A 21156-nucleotide genomic window follows, 5' to 3' on the forward strand; every position below is an offset into this window, starting at 1 on the left:
TTATCTAATTATATGTAAAGACAATTTTAACCACCTTATTTTTAAAAAAATTTTTGAGTTCCAAATGTTCTCTTTTCCTTTCTACTCTCAATTGAGAAGGAAAGCAATCTTATAGTTTATATATGTATAGTCATGCAAAAATATTTCCATATTGGATTAAAAACCACAATAAAAATAAAGAAAAAAATTTAAAGTATGCTTAAAAAACAGTTCTTTTTTGGATAGCATTTTTCTTTCTTTAAATTTTTTAAATTTCAATTTATAGAACAAACATTATCATCATCATCCATAGCATATATGCTTTGGAATTGTTTTGAATCATTGTATCATTAAGAATGGTTAAGTCATTCACAGTTTATCGTCATACAATATTGTTGTATCTACATTGCTTTCCTAGTTCTGCTCAGTTCACTTTGTGTCAGTTGATGTTAAGTCTTTTCAGATATTCCTAAGAGCATCTGGCTCATTGTTTCAGATAATAGTGCAACAGTGTTCCCATCACAATCATCTTCTATAACTTGATCAGCCATTTCCTGACTGATGAGCATCCTTTTCATTTTCAATTCTTTGCCATCACTGAAGGACCTGTGATAAGTATTTTTTGGTAATTACAGGTCCTTTTCTTTTTTTTTGTGGTATTGCTAGATCAAAGGGTATACATAATTTTATAACACTTTGTCCAGAGTTCCAAATTTTCCCCCAAAATGGTTGAATCAGTCTACAATCAGTCCACAACTCCACCAACAATGCACTAGCGTCTTAATTCGCCTATATTTTTCAACATTTATCGTTTTCCTTTTTAAAATCATAGTTCTTAATTTAAAAAATTATCTCACATATTTATGGTATTTTATAGTATACATATATGTTCCTTCCAACATTTTTGTTACCTTCATTTGACAAATAAGTAACCTGAAACTCTGAAAGCCTAAGTAAACTATCCATGGTGTCATAACTAGTAAGTGTTACAATAAAGACTTTAGATCTAGTCTTTTAACATCAAAACCAATAATTTTCTTACACACATTGCTTCCTTAATAAAATCTCCTATTACGTTCTAATAATGCCTGGTATTCATCAGCCTATGTTTTATCGAAACATTCATATACAAGCATGAAATTGACTCAGACTCAGCAACCTTTTGCTCTGAGTGCCACCAATTAGGGCCAAACAATGAATATAGTACCACTGAATGTCACTGACAGACCTAAAACATAGGGAGAAGAAAAAAGGAAAAAAGAGAAAGAAAGAAAAGATTTAGGAAAGGAATAAAGAGAAAGAGATAAAGAAAGGAAGAGAAAACTATAAAAATAAAAGAGGTGAGAGATAGAAGAAAATAAAATGGACAATGTTGGGAAGTATTTGAGTAGCACCATGAATTTCCCAGAGGATTACTTAGCAGCTTCTATATCACAGTTCTTTACAGTTTTTTTTTTTAAACAGGATACTTCTTAGCAATTCATCTATCTTTGTTTATTTTAGTATTTAAATCTTTTAAATTTTTTCTCTCTCCTCCAAATTCATAGGGAGATAAATATAAAATTTAATTCAATCTTATAATTATATGAAACTAGGAGTTCTAAATGATGGAGATGAGGAAGAAGTGCATTCCAGGAATAGGTGGGGCAGAGTCACAGAGATGAGAGATGAAATGTCATTGATGAGGGACCATATTCCAACTTCTTTGGCTGGAAGGCAAAGTGCACAAAGGAGAGTCATGTGTAATAATCTTGAGAAATTATACTGAAGACAATGGAATTTGAGTAAGAGAAAATGATAGATGAGACACAGTTTAGGGTTGCTTGGCTGCTTGTTAGACAAATAAAATAATTTGGTAATAAAAATTAAATTTAATGAGAATTCCCTCTTCCCCTTGAGGGAGGAGGGAAGGAGAGATAGAATTTGAAACTAAAAACTTAAAAGAAAATATTTTAAATAGTTTTTAATATGTAATCGGGGGAAAATAATATATTTAAAAAAAGAATTCTTGTCTTTGAAATTGTCTTATTTCCTTTGTTTTTTTTTTTCCCCAAGGGTGAAATTCACAGAGTGAAATCAGATGGTACCAACAGGACTGTATTTGCTCCTGCTTCTGTTTTGGGATCTCCAGCAAGCCTAGCTTTAGACTGGATTTCTAGAAATCTTTATTATACCAATCCTGGAACACAATCAATTGAGGTAATTATTCACAATCCTCTTTAAATAATTGCTAGCATATATATGATATATATCTTTAAAATTTATAGAATGCCTTCTACATGTTAACTCATTTGACCCTCACTCCAACCTCTATGAGGTAAGTCCTACTATTAATCTCACTTTATAGATGAGGAGACTAATGCATAGAAAACTTGTGACTTTCCTTGTGACACAAGACTGGTGTCTGAGGAGGGATTTAAACTTGTTGCTTTCTTGGCTCTATATACTATGTGACTCTATGTGCCAGCTGTCTGCCTTGATACTGAAATAAGGAATTAAAACGATTCTCTAGTCATATGAAGATATCATTTGGAAAAATAATAAATAAAAAATAAGTTAAATAATGTCAGACTCAAATTATCAAAGAAGAAATCTACCAAGATATCTAGGTAATTCACTCGATAGAGTACTGAGATGTGAAATCAGGAGAATCTGGCTGAAAATTCAGCCTTAGATACTTACTAGATATGCATCTGTGGGCACATGTGTCCTTCTGTCTGCCTTGATTTCCTTAAATGCAAAATGAAGAAAAGAGTACCTGACTCCCAGAGTTGTGAGGATCAAATGACATGTCATTTCATACTGAGATGAAGGAAAGAGCCAGAATATTTTGCTTGTATGAAGACTAAAATCCTCAGAGTTATTGGAGAAAATGAATTTTTAAAAGAACTGCTGCTGCTCTCTCTTCTCATTTCTTCTATTTCTCCTCATTTCATTTATAAAAAGTTGAATATTACTTTTTTAATTTGAAATAGATTATTGGATAGCTCTGCCTTTGTTTGGAACAGAAACTAGATTTGAATTATGAATTCTTTTGATAAATTTCTTTCATGTGATAAACAATGGACCTTAGGCTAACTTCAGAAGCAACTCACGCTACTGAATCAATATATAACTGTCCTGAGTGGAAAAGAAAATGTTATTTGCTTATATCCATATGGAACCAAATGGGTGATCGTTGAATTTTATAATTTTTCACAAAAATCTTGCATAAATGATGTATTTTGTTAAGTGTTATCAGTTCAAGAAATTAATTGTCAACTCTTGGGGTTTATGCCTTACTGAGTTTTATTCAATTCAATATAAGTTTAGAAAGAGGAAGATAACATTGCAAGTAGAACTTGTAGAATTAGAGTGAATTAGACTACCTAAGAAGAAGAAAGTATGATATATTAGCATATTTTTATCTTTTCCAATAGTATAAAACCGATGAAGTTAAATGAGATTAAATATAACTAATTTGAGAAATGTCATAGAAAGTATTGGATAAAATATAGAAATTCATTACTCAGAATATTAGCATAGTCATTTAACTATAGTTTTATACATATATATGAAAAAACTTTAAGATCTTGATTCTTGATTGATTGAATGTACAATAGATCCAAAATGTTATCAATTTAAATTGAATAAAAGTTAATTTACCTCAATTGCACAGCATTTTAAAAATATTATTTTTATTGTGTTATTAATTTTTAAGTGAAATTGTTTTAAGTGAATGCTGGTTTCATTTTTTTTTACTAACTTGTTAATAAATGTGTTAATTATTCTTATAAACTTCATTAATAAAAGAGAATATTTCCCCTACTATTTTCTTCTTTAAAAAACCCTATAAAGATAATTCTTTAATTTCAATAAAGGAAAAGTGCTGAAAAAAATGGACATAAAGTTTCCCACTAGGGGTAGCTATATATCTGTTCTCTAAAAAGATTTTTGTGACCAAAGACGGAGTTGGAAAAGCAAGAGAGAGTGAGAACATCATCTATGTAGAAAAAAAACAAAACAAAGAAAAGGGAACTTTTTTTTGAACAAAGAAAATCATAGACTTTGGGAAAAGAAAGATTTGTCACAATGAAAGGCATCTTGGCAATCCTAAGGATCTGAAAGAAGTGAAACTCATCAAATCATTGTAGTAGTTTAGAAAGAGAATAGTAGTATGCTGAAAAATAAAACACGAAGGCAAGAAACTGTGAATTTCCACTGATTCAGTTTTTTTGTGGCAGTGCTCCTCAAGTGAAAAGATGCTAATGCTGGGTGGGACTAAGTTCTCTCATTTTCTAGAAAACTGATGCCTATAGAAGTTAGGTGGCTTACTTGGTTCACAGAGTAGAGCTGGATCAAGAATTTCCAATCTTTAGTCTGTCTTACAACCTGTTTCATTCTTTGCTTTCTGTTTTCTTAGTAAGTATTCTTTAAATATTTACTTCAATATCCCTTGCTTTTTCTGGATAAAGTTTGGAAAGTATTCATATCAGTAAAAATTTGGAAATTTTTTTCTGGTCCAGTCTTCCACATTGAAAAACCCTGCCTGATTTTTGAAGGCTAACAAATGATTCTTTTCTTATGAGACTGACTCCATGGTACCCATTAGACTACATAAGTACAAGTTATGTATGTAGTTATGTTGTTAATGTTTTCTTAATTTTTGTTCCTTTTTATGCTCTGTTTTCCTGCTACAGGTTTTAACGCTTCGAGGTGAAACAAAATATAGAAAATCTCTAATTACCAATGATGGAACCCCTCTTGCAGTTGGCTTTCCAGTTGGCATAACTATTGATCCTGCCAATGGGTAAGTTTACAAAATTACACATGACATTCTTAACATTAAAGATTTATAATATTGGAATATAGCATAACAAAGCAAAATATTATGGGAACTAAGAAAAAGGAGAAATAGATTTGATATAGAAAATTGGGGAAGAACCTGTTGATGATATCACATTTTAGCTTGGTTTGAGGGAGAGTAGGATTTTGGCAGTGCAAGTCACATGGGAGGGAGAGAGAAAAATCCATATATAGATAAAGAATTAAATAAAGGCAATAAGATAGAAAATTATAGGACACATTAGGGAAATGTCAGGTAAATAATGTTTTTCTAGAACATGTGATAGTATATAAGGAAAATGAGAATGACAAGACTAGAAAGGGGGATTGGGGCCAGGAGTTAAATTTGGATTTTATTTAGTAGCTAGTGGGAAACTTTTGAAAGTTTTTGAACAAAGGAATGATCAAAACTGTATTTTGGGAAGATCAATCTGAGAATCATTTATATGATGAATTTGAAATGCAAAGCCGAATTAAGAGTCTAATACCTTATTCTAATAATCTGGGTAAAAGACACAATGGACTTTTCACATAGGATGGCAGTAGTATAAAAGAAAAAGAAAGGACATAAATATGATAGAATTATTGTTAATGTAGATGTGGGAGAAATCAATAATTAGATATTGAGATCAATGGAGAAAAGGAAGAAAAAGTGATTTAAGTTTTAAGAATGGGTGACTTGTACGTTGTAGTCCTATTTATATAAATTGGAGTTCTTAAAGAGGAAACTATTTTGGGAAATGATTTTTAGCTTAGAATATATTGAGTTTGAAATCATAGTAAATATTTCAGGGTAAAGAAATTAATGAGCATTTGAAAATGGGGAAGAAGAGTTGGAAAAGAGATTAAAGGAGAGATAAAATTTGTAAGTAACCTACAGAGAGTTCATAGTTGAAACTGTGGGAGTAGATGAGTTCATCAAGCGAAAAATATATATGTATGTGTATATGTGTATGTGTGTATGTATGTATGCATTATGTATATAGATAGATATAGTTAAATAGATATAAACAGAAAGCCTAGAGATAGTTAGATGATTCTTATATTTATTAGGTGAAGGGGAATAAGAGAAACTAAGGAAAGAAGTAGAGAGAAAAGGGTTTATGATTTTCTAAAGTTAGGTGAACTAAGATTATGTAGAATTGTGTAATGGCATGGTAAACAAGGTAAATAAGATTAGGGTGCTAAAGATCAAATTTGAAAGGGTGGTGAAAAGGTAACTATGGAACTCAAGCTGGGAAGAGAGACAAGTGAATTCAGAAGTATTAATTATGGATTGAGAGTGTTGTTTTAGTGAGAGAATGAGAGAGTAGCTGATTAGAAAAGAGAATTTCACAGTTCAAGATGTTAAATTTGTAGTATTAAGAGTTAGGTATATTTGTAATGATATGAGACTGGAGTAGAATTAGAGGTCACTGTATTTAAGGAATCTGAAGAACTATGAGGTCAAGTTGATTGTTAAAAAGCTCATTAGTATGGATTTGAAATTGCCAATCTGGCAATATTTTTTTTCAGAGAGGATAAAAGGCATTTGTTTTTTGATTGAGAATTAACAAAGCATTTTATTAGAGCATTGATTCCTTTTTTAAAAAATTATTTATTTATTTTTCCAAAAACGTTATGCTGTGAAACAAAACATCATTTTTCATCCCCCACAAAGAAATCTTAAGAAAAACAAAGTTTTTAAAAAGTGTGTTTTAATCTGTATTCAAACACAAGAAGTTCTTTCTCTTGAGTATGAATAACATTTTTCATCATAAGTCCTTTAGAGTAGTCTTGGATCAGTGATTTGCTGAGAATAACAAAGTCATTCACAGTTGATCATCCCACAACATTACTATTACTTTGTACATAGTACATCTCATTTTGCATGAGCTTGTGGAGGACTTTCCAGGTTTTTCTGAGAGCATCCTGCTCATCAGTTTTTTTCTTCCTTTTGTCCTTTTCCTTTTATTCATAATTCTAATTGATAGCCATTTGTTTTTCCATATAAATAGTGTAATCCCTTTCTCTAATTATATAAAGTAGCCCATTGGTTTTTTTGATTGATAGTGAATTAAATCTTATAAATTAATTTGGTTATAATTGCCAACATTATAATATTAACTTAATTTAACCATACACATTGGATAGCTCATCACTTGTTTAACCTAGGGTTTTTTTTTTATTAAAATAAATTTATAGTATTATCCTTATAGGATTTCTATGATTTAATAGGCTAAAGTCAAAATATTTAATCCATCTGTAATTTTTTATGAAAATTATTTATAATTTATCAATTGTTTTTTCTTTCCCATTCTTTTTTCTTCTCTATTGCCATTGCTTTCCTTCATTTTTCCTTCCTCACTTCCTTGATTCCTTCTTTCCTTTTTTTCTTTCCTTCCCACCCCATATTTCTTCCTTCTTTCCTCCCTATTCCCTTCCTTCCTCTCTCTTCTTTCCTTCTTTTAAAAAATATATACATGGATAATTTTCAACACTCAGCCTTACAAAATCTTGTGTCATAATTTTCTCACTCTCTCTCCCCCATCCCCTTCCCTAGATAGCAAGTAATCCAATATATCTTAAACATGTGCAATTCTTCTATACATATTTCCACAAATATCATGCTGTACAAGAAAAATCAGATCAAAAAGGAATAAGTTGCTCATCATTTCTCATAAAAGATTATATTCCATGACAATCACATACCATAATTTATTCAGTTATTCCTCGATTGATGGGCATCCTTTCAATTTATAATTGCCCTGAGAAAAATCTACTATAAATATTTTTGTACATTTAAACATTTTAAAGATTTTATAAATCTCCTTTGGGTTCATGCCTAGTAGTGTATTGTTTAGTCAAATTATATGCATGATTTTATATCCCTTTGGGAAAAATTTATATCTTTTGATCATTTATCAATTGAGGAATGTAGAGCATCTTTAAACAAATGGTCAAACTGTTTTCCGCATATTTATCTCCTTCAGTATAAAACAAAAAGCATCTAAAATTAGAGTTAGAAAACAAGAATTTCCCATTCTATATGAAAATTATACAAAATTCATTGATAAATGTAATAATGAAGATACTTTTGACAGTTTTCCAATCATCAATTTTGAACAAGATATTAAATAGGAAGACATGCACTCACCTAAAGTATTTGATATTGTCATGGAGGATATATAGTACAGAGTTCAAATGGAATATGGTTGGTCTGTAAATGATGAGATCCTCTACTTGTTTTCATTTATGAATGTTTTTGTACTAATTATCTCAAATCGCTGACACAATGTACCTTCCTGAGTGAAATTAACAGTTACTAAAATGATTTTGACCTGATCATTCACAAAGGAAAAATCGAATAAAGAACGCCTAAATGGTTGAATGTATATCTCATTGAGCTGGTCCAACATGAAAATAGTTCAGATAGAAATAGCAAATGAGCTCTAAACTAGGATCATAATTGAACAGAAAGAAGATAGTAAACTGGATTGCATTTGAGAAATTGTGCAAGTCTTTCAGTGACCCCAAGCTTCACTTTAAAGCAAAAATCCATTTATTTTACTTTTTATGGTGATGCTGTATGGTCATATGAATCATAGAATCATACAATGACATAAAATCTCTGAAGAATTAATATAAATTAGGACAACTGAGAGATATATAAGCATAAATAGGAAGCAACATGATATCATTGATGACTAGAATATAAGAAATAGCAGAAAAGATGTTTTTCAAGATATATTATTGGAAAAGGAGATTGGTCATCATGTAGCAAGAATTAAGGATAAAACATGGTAAGCCTATATATTATATTGATATACATAAAATATTACAAGACCTTGGACCTGACTGACTTCTCAGTAAAATATTTATGAGGAAAAATGAAAATGATAAGATGACAAGAATTGATTGTATTCTGTACCTTTGGAAGAAAAACCTAAATTGATGACATCCTATGGTTTATTGGAGAACTGCAGTACATGATAGGGTGAAAAATTTTATTACATTTTTGAAATAAAACATTTTCAAGGCATGTTTAAATTGCCTTTATTATAGTTTCATTTTTGTACAAATCCTTGGACACCAACATAATAGTGGGATTCTCATATATTAAGAAATTATCTCCTCCTTCCCTTTAATTAACTATGTTAAAATCCATTCTTCCTGGGCAGCTAGGTGACAGTGGATGCAGCACCAGCCCTGAAGTCAGGAGGGCCTGGGTTCAAATTTGATCTCAGACACTTAACACATCCTGGCTGTGTGACCTTGGGCAAGTCACTTAACCCCAATTGCCTCAGCAAAATAAATAAACAAATAAATAAAAAATAAAAAAAAATTCATTCTTCTTTATAATTTTCCTCATAAAAATCAGAATATGTGAGCAAGTAATGGTTGCTAGGCATAAACAAGAATTCAATAGAATTAGTTGATTGCTATTTCCTTTTCTCCTCTCCCAGTCTCTCCCATTTGGTTTTCTTACAGCACTAAGCATCAAGGAAAGTTTCTTTATATAGTAAAGCTAGGATATGTATGTTGGCATCTGTCTTCTGGATGCTTTTATTTGCTAAGAACTTTCTTTATACCAGATCTCTCTCCTGTTTTGTTGAGAGACTTTTGCAGTCATCACTGGGCAAAAGTCCTCATCTAATTTCTGAGGAAACAAATCCAAAATACATCAGTCTAGTCTGTCTAACTGGCTTTAGTTGTTATGATGGAGAATCTACTTTGTAAATGGATAGGTATGGTACTAATGATCTACTAATAAGGTTTGTGTTTTGTTAGCTGTCCCAGGGATCAATTAAAAAATAGCCAGCAAGCTAGAAAATATTAGGAGTAGGTGCTGGTCATCTTTAGGTAGGTTCCTTTCTTCTTTAAATTCCTCTTTGTTGTTATAGGAAAATGTACTGGACAGATCATGGAACTGAAAGTGGGATACCAGCAAAGGTTGCTAGTGCTAACATGGATGGCTCACAGATAAAAACTCTGTTCACTGGAAATCTTGAGCACATAGAGTTCATCACCATTGACATTAAGGAACAAAAGCTATACTGGGCAGTCACCGGCACAGGAGTGGTATGAAAAATAATGCTAAAAAATGACCAGCTTATACTTGTTTAAGGCTTTTACCCCTCAAAAAGTTCCTTCTTTTACACAATAGCTTTATGAGGTAGATAGAGAAAGTATCATGATCCTCTTTTTTTTTTTGAAAGATGAGGAAGCCGAGGACCCAAGAAGTTGGTAACTGTCCATCATCACACAACAATTTGCGATTGTCCAAATTGGCATTCACCCCTGTCTTCTACCTTCAAATTCAGTACTGTTTCTCCCCTACCATTCTGTCTTAACAAGCTCATGTAGTTACCCAGATAGAGTTTAATTTGTTTTGCCATAATTCTTGTTAATGTTTGCTCTTCTTGTCTTGTAGTTGAGATCATAAAAGATGTAGAGTCTATAATATGTCTTAGAAAATTGTTATGGTATTTACTTACTCTTTTCTACCAGTAATTTTTCTTGAAACTATTGTAAAATCTCTTTGCAATGCAAGTCTGTTTCTTCTGTTCTCAGAAAAGCTTGTCACAATCTGTTATAGCATAATTCTTTATCACAATAACTGTCATGTTGGTCTTCTCTTTTTCAGGGTAAGTGATTCACTTGCCCCTCAAAGGTTTTTTCCCCCCCTCCAATTCTTTAATTCTCTTAATCTTTTCCCCAAGAAACTCCTTCAACTCCTTCAGTTACAAAGCTTAGAACTTTACACCATATGTTCATTGGTGTTTTACTTAAAATAGTTCTGCTTATATAATTTAATCTGAAATTCAGAGCTGGGATGGCTTCTAATACTTCTTTCTTTTCATGTGAAACTAATGATATGCTAAATGCTTTCTTAGATTGAGAGGGGAAATGTGGATGGTACCAATCGAATGATCGTGGTATTCCATCTTTCTCATCCGTGGGGAATTGCTGTCTATGATTCCTTCCTCTACTACACCGACCAAGATTATGAGGTCATTGAGCGGGTTGACAAAGCTACTGGTGCAAATAAAGTCGCTCTAAGGGACAATGTCCCCAACCTGAGGTGTCTGCGAGTTTATTACAGAGACCGTGAGTATTTGTCATCCCCTTCTCATAACAGTAGAGGCACAAATCTCCCAAACACTCAAGGTACAGACTCCTAAATGAAGTTGTATAAAATTTATAGTGAAGAAATATTATGCCATCCCTCAAGCATTTTGTGAAGTTACAAATATTTACAAGGATTTGTTATATGATCCATTCCTTACCATGTCTGCACATTGAGTATTCTTAAAATGGGGAGAGGAATGAGATAATCCATAATCTGCCCTACTAATATATATATATATATATATATATATATATATATATATATATATTAATATATTCAAGATTTTTTTATCAGAAAATAGAGCAGGTTAAAAACAAAACAAAAAATAAACAAACAAAATTAAATTCAATCAATTCAGTCAATATACCCATTATAAAAATTACTTTGCAAAGTTTTAATGATTTTGCTAAAGTTAGGGTAAGGCAGTGATAAACCCAGGGGAAAATGGAATGTGATATCACATGAGTATAATTTCTTTTTTTTTTAAACATGGTAAATATATAAATAAATCTAATATAGGCATACATGTTTTATGCAATTATCTTCTCATACCAATATATTCTTAAAGCAGTGATGCATAAGAATTGTAGATCCTAGGTCTTGGACAGAACAATGGAATTAGGATTTCAGCAGAGTCCTTACATATCTTTTAACCTTTGAATTCAATTATATCCCATATTTTTCACTTATACCTTTAGAAACAATACCCTTTTCACTTTGCCTCTTTCAGTGAGGTAGCAGTGATTTTGTTCTTAAAATTTTTTGATTACCAACCTGATACTTTTTAATATTGTTGAGCAAGTTATTGTTAATTACTTTCCCCAACCAGTTTATCTCTTCATATTTAGTAGTTCTGTATGATTATTTTTTTTGAATGTGAAAATGAATATTTTATTATTTTATAAACATGCCTGGAACAGTGTTTCTCAAAGTATAGTCTGGGGATCCCTGGGAGACCCGAGGCCCTTTCAGGGAATCTGTAATGTCCAAACTATTTTCATAATAATATGAAGATGTTTTAATTTTGAATAGAGTAAATATTGAAATATCCCACATAAAAGATCTTTGAGGAGTTCTCAATCATTTTTTAAGGGTATAAAAGGAATATGAAATTTAAAACAAAGTTTGAGAACCACTAGCCTGGAGATCTGATGATATATGCATATTATTGAAATATTAGAATTTTAAAATTGGAATGTTGGTTTTTTAAAGAAAAATGTTAAAGTTACTGCAAAATAATATGAAAATGAGTGTGTACACATGAAAATAATTCATTAACTTCCACTTTTGCCTTATTGTATATAATTTGCAACGAAATGTTAACCAATGATAATTTTAAAATTACTGAACAATGGTAGCATTCAGTTTGAATGCTTTTGGTATTAGATATTGGTATTGTTCTCATTTTCCCCCCTATGAATGATTAATTTATATGTTATTTCCTTGCTGTGGTTTTTAATGCTGAACTATTTTGGGATTCTATCTTAAAATAAAAGATGGGTAAATAAATAATTGTCTTAAGTGATTTAGAAAAAAACAAAACAAAGCACACACTCTCGTTTCTATTATAGATTCTGCTGGTTCATCAAATGGCTGTAGCAACAACATGAATACTTGTCAGCAAATGTGCCTGCCTATCCCTGGAGGGTTGTTTTCCTGTGCCTGTGCTACAGGATTTAAACTCAATCCTGATAATCGAACCTGCTCTCCATACGATTCATTTATAGTTGTTTCAATGTTAACTGCAATCAAAGGCTTTAGCTTGGAGGCATCAGATCATTCAGAAGCCATGGTACCAATGGCAGGCCGAGGTAGGTGACTGTAAAGACATGTTCAGATCTGGTTTCATTTCAGTACCAGGTTAGGTCCATGTTTCATAATTTAGAGATACCCCTTGGCCATATCTCCATATTTGGGATGCATCAGATAAGATCTTGATCTCATCTTCTCTTTCCTTTTTGCTAAGGGGACTTCTATCACTATAGGACTAAAAAATGTTATATGGGTTACACACACACACACACACACACACACACACACACAATTTTCATGAAAAATTGACATAAGGGATGTAAGGAAATAAGAAATGTTTCCAAATTGTTTTGGAACTAATTATTTAGACATAAGTAATGTGGTAAGATTGGGTTATAAGTAGAGTAGAGGAAAAAGATGAAGAACAGAAAGATGTAATTGAAAAGGAAAGAGAAAGATAGGGTATGGCACTAATGGTTACTTCAGTAAGGGTATATTGGTTAAAAAGCAGACTTGAAATTTATAAGAATTGCAAAAAGAAAATTTTGGTTTGTATTCTCCAAAGTATGGAAACTTATATGACAAATTCTTTTATTTTCTGGGAGTGGGATGAAGATAGGCAGTAGGGGAGGAGAGAGGCAAGGAAAGATAGTGGCAGAAAGGTAAATTTTATGCAAAAATTCTAGTTGTTTATACAGAATGGTTAATGTATCATCTTTTTTAATGTTTTAGGGCGAAATGCACTGCATGTGGATGTCCATGTGCCTTCTGGTTTCATTTACTGGTGTGATTTCAGCAGTACTGTAGCATCTCAGAATGGAATACGCAGAATTAAACCTGATGGGTCTAATTTTAGAAATGTCATCACTAATGGTATAGGACAAAATGGAGTCCGGGGGATTGCAGTTGATTGGGTAGCAGGTAGGTAAAAACATATAGTGATTTCACTGAATCAATCAACTAGTAAGTTTTTATTAAGTATCTACTAAGTTTCAGGGATTGTTCAAGGTCATGAAGATGCAAGGACAACGAATGAAACAATCTTTCCTCGCATGGCGCTTATACTTAAGGGAAATTTTTTCCTTTTATTTTTTTATTTTTTTGCATTTTTTTGGCCCCTTTAGCCTCAAACTTGTTTAAACTATGTATCCTGCAGAGCTTGTTTCCTAGATGATTACTGTTGGAATGATTTCAAATGAATATGCAGTGTGAATTTAAATTAGGCTAATATGATTATGTTATAATCATAATGTATAATTATTAAGTATAAGCTATATGATTAAATTCATGAAGGACAATTAATGCCAAGGTCTTTCAGATGATAAATTTAAAAATCATGATCCCATTATTAACTACTGCTGATATAGACAGAATTGTAAAGAAAATTGGCCAAAACTTTCAATTTTGGATCTACATTAAGAAACATTTAGCTTTCACACCTAGTAACACCTTGTCTCATAATTAGTTATAACTATGATTAATCAAGGAACATACAAGTAATTCCAACTTTAAAAAAGAACTTCATTTTTTCCTGCTAAATTATTATATATATTTATTTTAAATTTCACTGATTTATTTTGTTATATTTGAGTTCCAATCTGTTTTCTCTTCTATAAGAGAAAACCAACATTTAACAAAGAAAGTATGTGAAACCATATAATACATAATTCCATATATTACTTCCTTCTCTGGAGGTAGATAGCATCTTCCTTCAGGGGTCCTTTATAGTTGTTTTGAATGTGCATATTACTCAGACTAGCTTAGTTATTCACATTTATTCTTTGAACAATATTGATGTTGTTGTATATAGTGTTGTCTTGGTTCTTCTCATTTTATTCTTCACTATTTCATGCACGTCTTTCCATGTTTTCTTAAAATCAACCTACACATCATTTCTTATGGCACAGTGTTATTCTATCAAATCATATACTACAACTTAATCATTTATTCTCCAATTGAACATTTCCTCAACTTCTAGTTCTTTACCACAACAAAGACAGCTGCAATAAATATTTTAGAGCACATAGATTCCTTTCTTTTCTTCCTGATCACTTTAACAGTGGGATTGTTGAGTTTTATAACTCTTTGGGTGAGAACATTGATTTTTAAAACAGCTCCTGCCATATAAATGTTAAATTAAATCAATGGAATAGTTACCACTTTGGCATGCATTACCATAAATGGATTCTTTGAATGGGTCATCTCTTGATTTCATTTGTAATGATATTAGCTACATCAGTGTATATCATAACCCTTTAAGGGCTCAGAAGAGGTACTTCATGAGTTGCTGTGACCAAAAATTTATTACTTGATTGCCAGTCTTCTGAGGAGTTTTTCTTAAGTTAGTACTGTAAGTATAGACATATACATAGGCTTATTGCAGAGCCTACACTTAAACTTTATTAAGAATCTGTTAGAGTTCACACTTCCTGAATTTTCAAAGGAATATGATATTAGTGGAGGAAACACAGCTATATCTTACAAATAATGGACATCAAAATTCATCTCTAAACCATATAGATTATATAGTTATAGCATTACTTGCAACAAATAACACTTTTTAAAATAAATAACACTTATAAATAACACCCAAATAACACTTTAATATCAGTAATAGATGCAGTCATATAATAGACTGAATTTGAATTGTACTCTTGTATCCAATTTTGAACTTCACTTTCAACTAGATCTGTGTATGAAAAAGTCATCAGTACAAGAAAATCCTGGAAAAAACTCCTTTTTATTGTTGCATGTCAGTACCTGCTTCTTAAAGTAAGATTTTAGAGTTTAGGGCAACTTTAGAGTGTTTTCTGAAGCACTGAGAAGTTAGGAGACTTGCTCACATGAGTTTTCAGAGACAGGATTGGAGCCTATATCTTTCTGACTTTCTGGTCATCTCTATTCTTTACCCTATGTTGTCCTTTCTTGTATTGAATTAAAAAAATTGGTTGAGAGGCAGTGTGGCATATTGCAAAGCATTTTGCATTTAGAGCCAGGAGAGAGCTGTGTTTAGATCCCATATGATGCTTATTAGCTGTGTGATCATGGAAGTTTCTTTATGATGATATTAACACCTATGGTACCGTCCTCATAGGAATATATGAGGATTAAAAGAGACGATAAATTCAAACTTTAAAGCAAACTTGAGAAACCATCACCTTTTTTTTTTCTTTGCCTTTTAATCTGTTCATGGCCATTAGATTCTGTTTTTTTCCCCCTTCCATAGGAAACCTTTACTTCACCAATGCTTTTGGGACTGAGACATTGATAGAAGTGCTACGAATCAATACTACTTACCGCCGTGTTCTCCTGAAAACAACTGTGGACATGCCCAGACATATAGTGGTAGATCCCAAGAACAGATACCTGTTCTGGGCTGACTACGGACAGAACCCAAAGATTGAGCGTGCTTTTCTAGATTGTACTAACCGGACAGTGCTTGTGTCTGAGGGCATTGTTACACCCAGGGGCTTGGCCGTGGATCACAGCAATGGCTACATTTATTGGGTTGACGATTCTTTAGATATAATTGCCCGGATCAATCAGGAAGGAGGTGATACTGAAATGGTTCGCTATGGGAGTCGATATCCAACACCCTACGGCATCACTGTTTTTGAAAACACTATGATATGGGTGGACAGGAATCTGAAGAAAATCTACCAAGCTAGTAAAGAACCAGGGAACACAGACCCTCCGAGAGTGATTAGGGACAATATCAATTGGCTAAGAGATGTGACTATTTTCAATCCCCAGTTTCAGCCCCTGTTACCTGAAGAAGTGAACCACAACCCATGCTTGGAGAATTATGGAGGATGTTCCCATTTATGTTTTGCATTGCCCAGGGTGCAGGCACCAAAATGTGGCTGTGCTTTTGGGGAGCTGGAAAGTGATGGAAAGAGATGTGCCATTTCTACAGAAAATTACCTTATCTTTGCTTTAGAAAATTCTCTGAGAAGCATCTATCTGGACCCCGAGAACCACAGCCCACCATTTCGTAAGCTGACTGTGCCCAGGACTGCAGTTGCTTTAGACTTTGACAGTATCAACAACAGAATATACTTCACCCAAAGTTCTACATCAGCGAGTGGCCGGATTTCCTATGTTAGCCTGTTATCTGGGGTTACTTCCCCAACTGTCATTGCGACAGGTTAGTGGGTTGCAGATTCAAAGTCAAACATGGTTAGCTGAATCATAAGGATTAGGTGAAAGGTTCTAATGTGACTGCACAGGGCCTAACCTTTGCTACCTCTGTTTGTGTATTTGCTCATAGATGTAGGGATTCCAGATGGCATTGCTTTTGATTGGATCAACAGTAGAATTTATTATAGTGATTACCTGAACCAGACCATTAACTCCATGGCAGTGGACGGATCTAATCACACTGTGGTTGCTCGAGTACCACGGCCAAGGGCAATTGTATTAGATCCTTGCAGAGGGTATGTCATTTTCCTTTTTTTTTGGGTTATATATCTTTATTCATTGGTTCTATATGTGTTGGGGGTAGGTAGATGTACAGGTGCTTGATTTTCATGTACAACTGACTGTTTATGTGCCTGTAAAAGTCACATTGAAATGGAAAGTTATGAAAATACTGGGTGGCTATGAAAAAGTACATCTTTTTACATGGGGAATTTTTGGAAGGGAGATCGAACAACTAATGAACTTTCCTACCCCCTCTTGAATTCAGGTCACGCCTAAGGAAGAGGTCAGCAGCACGATAGGGAACTTGATCTACTGCTATCTACTGATTCAGTAGATCCTGATTGATAATATTATAAAAACATGAGGGTGGAAATGGAATAAGTTGCTGTTTCCTTGTATTATATAGACTGAGTGTTTCTGCTTTTTATATAAAAGAGAATTTTATATGTGCTGAATTAATTATTGATTAATCATTGCTTTTTTTTTTTGATGAAAAGGTATATGTACTGGACTGACTGGAGTACTAATGCTAAAATTGAACGAGCCACATTGGGAGGAAACTTCAGAATTCATATTGTAAACACCAGTCTGGTTTGGCCAAATGGTCTTACTCTGGACTATGATGAAGACTGGCTGTACTGGGCAGATGCAAACCTGTATGTGTCTCTTTCCCCATCTGGTATTTTTCAAGTAGTTTTTGTTTTTCAAGAGAGAAGAACATTTTAGGGACTATAGTTGGTAGAAAATATATCTAAAAATAACCAGAATAAAGAATCAGATATAGGAGTTACATGACAAGTATCCTTTATAAACTACTGTTGTTAGCCACTTGATGGCCATTGGAACAAACTGCTCTCATCAGCCCATTCATGTGTAAGGGTGCTGAGGGAGAGATAGCACCCCTACTGTGGGGGCTTGTCAAGCCTTTTTTGGGGCTGCTCACCTACCTTCAGTGGCCACTTTCACCTAACTCTCACCCATGGTTTCCATTAGCATGTTCAGTGGCCACACGCTGGTGAAACACCTCAGCACATTGGCTAAACCGAGGTAACAGAGATTTAAATGGTATATTAAGAAGATGTCTATCCAAAGCATGTAAAGACTTCCCCTGGGGCAATGGGTGGATGAGAACATTTTCTTTTACATAAGATGGGTCAATAGTTCTTTATGTTTATACTTTTATACTTGCAAATAAATGTTCAAATTAAGGTACTCACTAAAAGCCACATCAGAGAACTATTATATCTTCAAATTCCTTATGGCAGACTCTATGGATATCTGAGACCTCTAGTTTCATGGATTATTTTATTTATAAGAGACCTTTGCAAATCATTTAACATTTTTGGTATCAGTTTATCTATAAAATCGAGGATAATAAACTAAGGTCTTGAAGGTCACTTCCAGTTAGAGATCCTATGATCCTACTTGGAAATCATGGATTAAGGTACTAAGATCTCATTTCATGGGAAGAAAAAGCACAAGAAAAATAGCCCTATTGGCAAACAGACTCATGAAGAAGTCAGATTTGGGACTGGGATAAAATCATAGGAGCTGAATGAGATAGGTGGAAGCTTGGGCTTTCTGAGTGCTTATGTGCTCTCGTTTATTTTAGGCAGAAGATTGAACGTTCCTCCCTGACTGGGGCAAACCGGGAGGTAATTATCAGTACAGCGATTCATCCCTTTGCCATGACTGTCTATGACCAGCATATTTATTGGACTGATTGGAACACGAGGACTATCTACAGAGCTAACAAATATGATGGTTCAGAACAGATTGTGATGATTATGAATTTGCCCCTGCGGCCAATGGATATTCACGTGCTAGTGAAGAGTAGACAGCAGCAGTGCCCTAACCCCTGTAGTCAATTTAATGGGGGATGCAGTCATATCTGTGCACCAGGTAAGGCATTGCCATGGATGACAAAAATGGAAATGGGTCAAAGACATGAAGAGAAAAAAAAATAGGTTGCAATAGATTGAGGAAGAGGTCAAACATCTTTGATTAAGAGATAATAATAGAAGATTGATTCAGAACACAAATTTCTCTAGTTAAGGCATCTTTAAGCCTTTGGCTTTGATCCCACATAGATCCTTGTAGGGTTACAAGTAAGTAACTAATTTTTTTCAGTTTAATTCAGGTAATGGGGATTAGAAATAAATTGAGAAGTTGAGCCGTTGAATTTTTTTGAATTGAAAGAATAATGCTATACAGTTGGGAAAATGCTGTATTTTGAGTCAGAATAGCCATATTAAATCCTGGTTCTGCTACTTAACTACCTGGGCAAATCACATTATGGCCCTGGAACTCAGTGTCTTTATCTGTAAAATGATGGATTGGGCTAGATCATTGGTGTAAAATACAAATAGAAATAGATCTCTGTGAGCCTGATTAACTTAGAAAATCACAAATCAACACCATCTAGGTTATATATTTTAAATTTATTATTATAGGTACTTTTATTATTATAGCTACTTTTCAATCACATTTTAACCTACTCTGCCAAACATGAGGGTTTTTCATGCTGTAAGGAATTTGACACCTATGAATGAGATGACTTCTATGGTCCCTTCTATTCTGAATCTCTGATATAATTAGAATTATCAATATGGGCAAAAGTCAAACTACCCATCCCTAGGATTCAGGTGTAGCTTATTTGCTTTAAGGAATGTATTCTTTTATTTGAAATATTTTTCATGATACTTTGTTGTGGGATGTCATATATATTAACAGTAAGGTTTTTAAAGAATCATTTTGGAATCTGATCCTGGGATTTCATTGGTATGGTTTGATTCCTGGTTTGGAGACCTCATCCACTGATGCAAGATTGTCAGCTTATTTGTAATTTATGGCCTACTGGGATTCCAGGGGCATTTAAGGTTAAGATTAAGGGACTTGCTGAGGAAAACAAGACTGTGGCATAGGTCGGATATGAACCAAGGTGTTTCTGACTCCAAAGTTTTCCACTGTAATGATGCTTTTCTTTCTGATTCACATTGTTTTAAAAATTGGGTAAATTTTGTAGAAAAAGGAGATTTCTTAGGATTAGGATTTCTACATAGGGGAAGGCTATTTCTTTATATATTAATTTGAATTACTTGTACTAAAATGTTTTTTGCTCATTTATCACAAATAATAAAAATTTACATGTATGGAATAATTCAAGTTTTACAAATTACTTTCCTCACAATAATCCTGTGAGTCACATAGCAAAAATAATATTTTCCTCAGTTGGTGCAGGAGAAGATTATAGATGTAAAAGTTGGAAGAGACCTTAGAAATCATCTGGTCCAGTTTCTGTATTAATCAGATGAAGAAACTGAGGTTTAGATAGGTTAAATGGCTTGCCCATGAATTGACTGACTGCTTCCTAGCTAGCAGGAATTCAAACTCCTTTCCTTACAGCAATCCAATGGTTTTTACATGATACCATACCACTTTATGGAATGACCAGAGGGCTCCATAGTGCATAGAATTCTGGGACTGGAGTCAGAAAGGCTCGCCTTTCTGAGTTCACATTTGACCTCAGACACTTACCAGCTATGTGACCCTAAGAAAGTCACTTAACTCTGTTTACTTTAGTTTTCTCATCTATAAAATGAGCTAGAGAAAGAAATGGCAAACCACTCTAGCATTTTTGCTAGAAAAGTTGGATGTGCTTGAGCAACAACAACAATAATGCTACTTTTCAAATAAAATAAATCCAAATGAACATATTTAGGCTATCATGATAGTTGAGTACATAGGTGAAAATATTAGACTTGTGAGTCTAAAGGCAAAGAACTTTGAATTTGGAGTCAGCAATCTTGGATCCCTATTTCTGTGCTGATATTAGCTATATGATCAAATATTTCCTTCCATGTAAAGTAGGGTAAAAGTAGACTATATGTGTCACAGTGTCATGAGAAAAATAACTTGTAAACCTCACTTAGGAACATAGACATGGAGATAGAGAGTACCCCACAGGCCATCTAGTCCAACTCTCTAATTTTACAAATGCCCATAGAGTTTTGTTCATGCCAGTTATACCTAGCATAGATATGGTACTCTTTCCACCTTGTCTCTCT

At 33.2% G+C, this 21156-nt stretch overlaps 1 protein-coding gene across 6 annotated transcripts in view; it reads left to right on the plus strand.

Moving 5' to 3' along the window:
* Positions 1–21156, plus strand: part of LRP2 (LDL receptor related protein 2) — a 233801-nt gene that overhangs the window by 127828 nt on the left and 84817 nt on the right. For all 6 annotated transcript variants that reach the window (XM_023499266.2, XM_023499267.2, XM_031960509.1 and 3 more), the window contains 10 exons: positions 2035–2178; positions 4659–4768; positions 9687–9864; positions 10680–10893; positions 12487–12726; positions 13400–13588; positions 15894–16814; positions 16938–17103; positions 17587–17745; positions 18702–18991. In XM_023499266.2, coding sequence (XP_023355034.1) covers positions 2035–2178; positions 4659–4768; positions 9687–9864; positions 10680–10893; positions 12487–12726; positions 13400–13588; positions 15894–16814; positions 16938–17103; positions 17587–17745; positions 18702–18991 — 2611 coding nt within the window. The remainder of the gene's footprint in view (positions 1–2034; positions 2179–4658; positions 4769–9686; positions 9865–10679; positions 10894–12486; positions 12727–13399; positions 13589–15893; positions 16815–16937; positions 17104–17586; positions 17746–18701; positions 18992–21156) is intronic.

Source organism: Sarcophilus harrisii, chromosome 3 (genome assembly GCF_902635505.1).
Source record: "Sarcophilus harrisii chromosome 3, mSarHar1.11, whole genome shotgun sequence".
NCBI lineage: Eukaryota > Metazoa > Chordata > Mammalia > Dasyuromorphia > Dasyuridae > Sarcophilus > Sarcophilus harrisii.